The sequence below is a fragment of the Rhagoletis pomonella genome, unplaced genomic scaffold (assembly GCF_013731165.1).
Source record: "Rhagoletis pomonella isolate Grant_MI unplaced genomic scaffold, Rhpom_1.0 Rhpom_scaffold_00008, whole genome shotgun sequence".
In the NCBI taxonomy this organism is placed as follows: domain Eukaryota; kingdom Metazoa; phylum Arthropoda; class Insecta; order Diptera; family Tephritidae; genus Rhagoletis; species Rhagoletis pomonella.
The window spans coordinates 37497063-37502533 of NW_023458562.1; the positions used below are offsets into that span (position 1 = coordinate 37497063).

At 38.3% G+C, this 5471-nt stretch overlaps 2 protein-coding genes across 2 annotated transcripts in view; one reads left to right on the forward strand and one right to left on the reverse strand.

Annotated features, from left to right (window-relative positions):
- LOC118744797 (proton-coupled amino acid transporter-like protein CG1139) overlaps nucleotides 1-5471 on the forward strand; it is a gene marked incomplete in the record, with an annotated part of 239955 nt that overhangs the window by 191781 nt on the left and 42703 nt on the right.
- On the reverse strand, nucleotides 444-3253 carry LOC118744798 (proton-coupled amino acid transporter-like protein CG1139). The gene is made up of 6 exons (XM_036478142.1): nucleotides 2948-3253; nucleotides 2640-2868; nucleotides 1854-1975; nucleotides 1247-1786; nucleotides 921-1165; nucleotides 444-850 (listed from the first exon to the last, which is right to left on the reverse strand). Exons 1-6 carry the CDS (start codon nucleotides 3025-3027, stop codon nucleotides 681-683), a joined length of 1386 nt encoding a protein of 461 aa, XP_036334035.1. The 5' UTR covers nucleotides 3028-3253; the 3' UTR covers nucleotides 444-680.

Genomic DNA, 5471 nt, shown 5'->3' on the forward strand with positions numbered 1-5471 from the left:
GGCTAGCTCAGCGCAAGTTCTGAACCAGTTTGATTTGCTGCAGGGAAGGCTCTCTGTGTGTGTGTGTGTGTGTGCCACCTTTAGAAATGGAGTGTCACAACTCTAATGTCACTATAATGATCAAACCTTTAATTATTGAATCAGAGCTGAGAACTGCTGTACAGAAATTTGACATAAAAAAATTCTTCGCCATTTCTTCGGCCTTTTTTATATGGAGTTTTTGTTTTACTTAAGGGCTGGATACTAATGGCCTTATTCACAAAAAAATTAGGTAGGTTTAAAGAGCTCTATACATTGACGGTTTTAAACATTTTTGAATTTATAAACCTTTTACAAAGATACTTTATTTTTTATGAATAAAGCCATAAGCTTTTATGTAGACATAGTACATTGTTTTAATTTTTTTTTTCAAATAACTTGCCATTAAATTTGCAAATCACGTTCACACATTTAAATCACAGATATTTAAAAATATTTGCATGCCAATAAACATACATATACAAATTTTACACTTAAGATTATTTCCTTAAGTAGTGGGTTCACAGTGCTGAATTATGTAAGTTTAATATACAAATTTTTGTGAAATTAATTATTCTAGAACTTATACTACGTTCGCGGTTTGAATCTTATACATACATATGTATGGGGCAGTAGGTCATTAGTGGCTATGTTGGGACCGTTTATGACTTGTACGACTCAATGATTTCGTTTATACTCGCTGCAGCGCCAGCAACCAGAGCACATATCGCAAATAAGCTTAACAGTAAATTCTTGTACAGTTTCCATTTACACCAACCCAAGCGATCTGGCCACAAATGCACTATTTCACAAACGCTGGGCACAAAAAAACCTGCAATATGAAGTATATAGTATGTACAAATGTTTAACTATGAATTTGCTGTACTTTTCCCACAACATACCCAATAGAGAGAGGAAGACCGCACCCACAAGACTAATGAACGGCTCCAGGTTCGGTATAGCAGCAGCTATCGCACCACTAATTAATATAATACAAGTGCGCAGGATTATCTGTGTAATGTTGTGATTTTTTTCATTGAATTTATGACTTATATTTTTCCAGAGCGTATCGATTGGAATATAAAATACCAGACCATAAGCACAAATCGAGGCAACGGCTATCAGCAGTTTTGCAATGTCGGCCAAACTAAAACAAAAATAATAAGACAAATATAGGAGATTCTAATTATTAAGCAAATTAAATGTCATCAGTTCTATATGTGTTTACATTGTGCCTTCCTTCAAGTTCAAGGTAATGCTGCCGCGCACTTCACTGCCATAACGTGCATAACCGAGGAAACCGATAGTCGCATACAAGGCGACCACAACAAGCATAGCTGTATTTAGCACGCCAGGACAACCCAGAAACTGTTGTGGTTTTTTCATTGCATTTTCAATAGGCATAACCGAACCAATACCCTCCATCGCAAAGATTACGGTAGCGAAGAAAAGCGGTATTTTTGTGGTTTCCGCAATCAGCGGCTTATCTGAGAATTCCAGCGGCTCGCTGAACATATAGTATAACACTATGCCGAATGTGATCACAATGAAACCATTTGCCAATGTTGAAAATGGCACCAGCAATTTCAAACTTCTTATTTGACCAATCATTAGGCAAGGTATCACAGTCATGGCAATGTAAATGCGCACATCCCAATCCAGGCCGAGATCATAGTTGATGACATCGTGAAATGATGTGGCTATAAATACCATATAAACACAAGCTCCTGCAAAGTAGGTGGTCATGAGGCCGCCATCAACGGTACGTCTGTGTGGAAGAAGTTAAAAGTTAATGTATCTTTAAAATAACAGTGTTGTGTTACAGACATACATACCTCACAAAAACCGACCATGATTGTAGTGATTTTGGCCCTTTCTCAAAAACTCTCTCTGCAGTTTGTGCAAAGTTCAAAGCAGGTATTTGATATTCCTTACAGACGTCTTGTGATGTTTTGACCTGCAAGAAAAAGACAGAATATGCGATTAGGGAATTATATATATATTTTTTTTTGTATGTAGGGCACTCAATATTGTTATACATATGTACATGTGAATGTATTTTGCATGCTTGCTCAATACGCCCTGAAGGAAAGACTAGTCCAATTGCTCGAAAAATATAGTCGTAGGTATAGTAGTTTTGTAACTAGACCAAAGATAGTCTAAAAATTTAAAGCAATGTAATGTGAAACAGGTGAATTGTACTAAAAGTGGTCCGAATGTAATGCATAAAGTACGAGTTTTGTTCTAAAATTGGTTACAATGTCATGCAGTAGCGGACAATGGGTATAATTAACGATTTGCTGATATGTAGGCACTTGGTCAACGAAATTTCATGTGCGGCGTTGGCATTTAGAGAGAGTAGCCGCTTAAAAAATCTGAGAACGCCGGTTCGAATCGCAGCTGGCGCAAGTTTTATTCTTGTTTTTTCCCCCCAAAAATGGTTACAATGTAATGTAGAAGCGGACAATTTGTCCGAGCCTAGGACATTCAATGTTAAATGTAAATAGAATTTTACATGTTCTTGGATCAAACTTTGGACTAGTTACAATCACTTTCAGTCTAGTTTGTGGTGTGCTCTAAGTCTATTCCGAGGTCCTACAGGGACATTTCGAAGAACTCACCAATATGTGCACACAATGCGTACACAGCATACCAACCACCAGCGTAGCAATCATACTGAACAGCAGCCCCCCATTGGCAAAGGCCATTGGCATCGCTAACAGACCAAAACCTAATGAACCTTTCAGCAAATGCATAAATGCGCCGCTTGTCGACTGACCGTGGACTTGGTCGCGGTAATCCGATGGTAGGTATTCATTGCTTCTCTGTGCCTTTTCCGTAAGATTTACGCTGAAATTTTGCAGAAATAAAATTCAAAATTAATTTTTATTCTAGAATTCTATTATTTTTTATTTATCTACTAACTAACCGTGAATTACAATCGTTAATCGTTAGTACTGAATTTGCCCTCTCTGGGAAGGCTGAGACCGTTGTGGTGGAATCCGCCATCTGGAAAGAGGAAGTTAAATGTTATTGAGTGCCTTGCTTTTCTAATAAAATGAAGCTTTACTTACTTAAAATACTTTGAGGATTAAAAAAAGTGTCATTAACTTTTTTCTGGATTTTGCCTCGACTATTTTCCTTGAATCTGTATGTGCTTAACAATGATTCCGTTATGTGTTGTTTGAAGTTGTCTTTTTGCTGCAAGTTAACGGGTAACTAAATTGGTTATGCCTTCGAGCTGCGTACATCGGAGACTCTACTCTTTTTTGTTTGAGTATGAATGCTTCTTCATGAATTCATAGATAAGTGAAGTATATATTTTTTTAAATGAAGTAAAGTGTCGGTTAAGTCACTTATTCTTGAGTGGGCAATAATATTTTCATAATTGAAATATTAGGAATCATATTTTCAAAGCCTTAATGCACTTTGAGTAGGAAAGTCTGTCCTAGTACTTAAGTATGTAAATTTTTTATAAATAGACATATCACTCAAATATACTTAACTTCTTGTGTAAATAATACCACTTCATGACAAATTATGTCACTTAAAGTTATGAGATATAAATAAGATGATGAAATAAGAGTAGCTAGTTAAACTACTATAGTGGAGACGAACTTGGTAACACAAATTTTGAGACCTATACCCCTCAAAGCACTTCTTCTAAGCCTTTTTTCCTCGATAAAGTTTAGTAGGACTTTTGGCACATAAACTGGCCCACATTGAGCCTACTAGTATTTATAATCCCATACTCATGTTAAGTCTTCTGGTGACATGTTCGGATTCAAGTAATAAATTTGATGGTATCTCTTTGGCCGAGGGTTAAGATGAGGAAACCAGTCAAAACTTGGCCGTGACCACATCTGAACCGAAAACTTAGTTCTGGGGCAAAATATACCTGCTCCTTTGACTAGAGATGGCATTTATCACATAAGTATTGTTACGAACGATCACTGCAGACTAACTAAGCCGACAAGAGCAATAGTCAAACAAAGTCCCGATGGTCATCCGGAAAGCGAACGCCTTCAAAGCCTTTGGACCCGACGGAATTTGCATGCCAGCGCTGAAATATTTGGGTCCTGCGGCAGTAGAATTTCTTATCAAGATCTCCAACCTGTAAATGAGCGCTGCTGAAGCCGGGGAAGTCAGGTAACAAATGAGAATCTTATCGCTCGATAACGCTATTTTTCCTGGTCGCTAAGAAATTTAAGACCCTGCTACTCCCGCACTTCACCTACCACCTGACCTCAGCGAAGCATCAGCATGGTTTCCGTAACGTGCACAGAACTTAACGTCATGAACACTGAAATAACCCGTGGCCTTAACCGCATCCGCCCCTGTGAGAGAACAGTCTTAGTAGCGTTTGACATGTCAGAGGCGTTTGACACCGTTTGTCATTCTACGCTTTAAGAAGACATCGAGGCTTCCCCTCTCCTACAGAGCACACAAACGGTGGTAGGCAAACTATATGAGTGATCGTCAGTCGTCAGTAACCTTTCGAGATCAAACCCTAAAACTTAGAAAAATTTTGCAATGGGATACACTGGCTGGTGTCCTCTCTCCCTTGCTATTTAGCTTCTATATCTCAAAGTTTCACCTGCCCCCGGAGGGAATTTCCCTGATTTCATATGTTGACGGCTGTTCGAAATTAAAATACTAAGCGAGCAGTTTCGGTGAAATGTCACAGGCCTATGAATGCCGTGATAGGAACCCAATCTCCACCTGTTGCAGACTCGGAGTTTCGATACTCTGGCCCAATTGTAGCCGTCTTAACAGATATTTGTCTGGACTCGACCGCAAAATCACCAATGAGTGTCCGGCATGTGGAGACTACCCCCACGACACCAACCACCCCTTTATATGTCAGTTAAATCCTACTCAGCTAACACCCCTCACCCTTTTGGTCTGACCCCGTAGAAACAGCTCATTTCTTGGGCCTTCCGTTATTTGAGCTTGGCGACAACGATTGATGCACAAACCGACCTAGGCGGGGCTCATTCGTACCGCTACAACAACAACAAAACCAAGGATATTCCATGCGTTGTTGGATGTGCCATGGAAGCAGCTCTTCTCCTGGGTGCCTCCGAACATGTTTTATTGCGCCAGTGTTCCTCTAGACTTAACAAAATTTCACTCTTGAGTCCATCACTTTTTTGTAACTCACTTTTTTGTATAGTACAGGGACCGTATAAAAAAATCATCATTCAACCGTTATTTTCAGATTATATTTTTTAGATCGTAAAAAATATAAATCGGTTCCAGTTGCATAAAAACGCTTAAAAATGATTTATTTGATTACGAAATTGTTTTCAATGAAAAAAAAAAAATAAATAAAAATCAAAAAATAACGATCAAATTGATCGAAAAAATAAAAATCGAAAAATGCTCTAAAAATAAAAATCTGGACATTTAACAGGTAAAAAAATGCAATGAATGACTAGTGAAAAGATGGA

What these genes read in the sequence shown, in the direction of transcription:
- LOC118744798 (XM_036478142.1), bottom strand. Translation starts at nt 3,027, where the DNA reads ATGGCGGATTCCACCACAACGGTCTCAGCCTTCCCAGAGAGGGCAAAT. An exon ending in ATTAACGATTGTAATTCACG is followed by an intron (nt 2,869 to 2,947) that starts GTTAGTTAGTAG and finishes GCAAAATTTCAG; the next exon opens with CGTAAATCTTACGGAAAAGG. An exon ending in GGTCTTCCTCTCTCTATTGG is followed by an intron (nt 851 to 920) that starts GTATGTTGTGGG and finishes TTCATATTGCAG; the next exon opens with GTTTTTTTGTGCCCAGCGTT.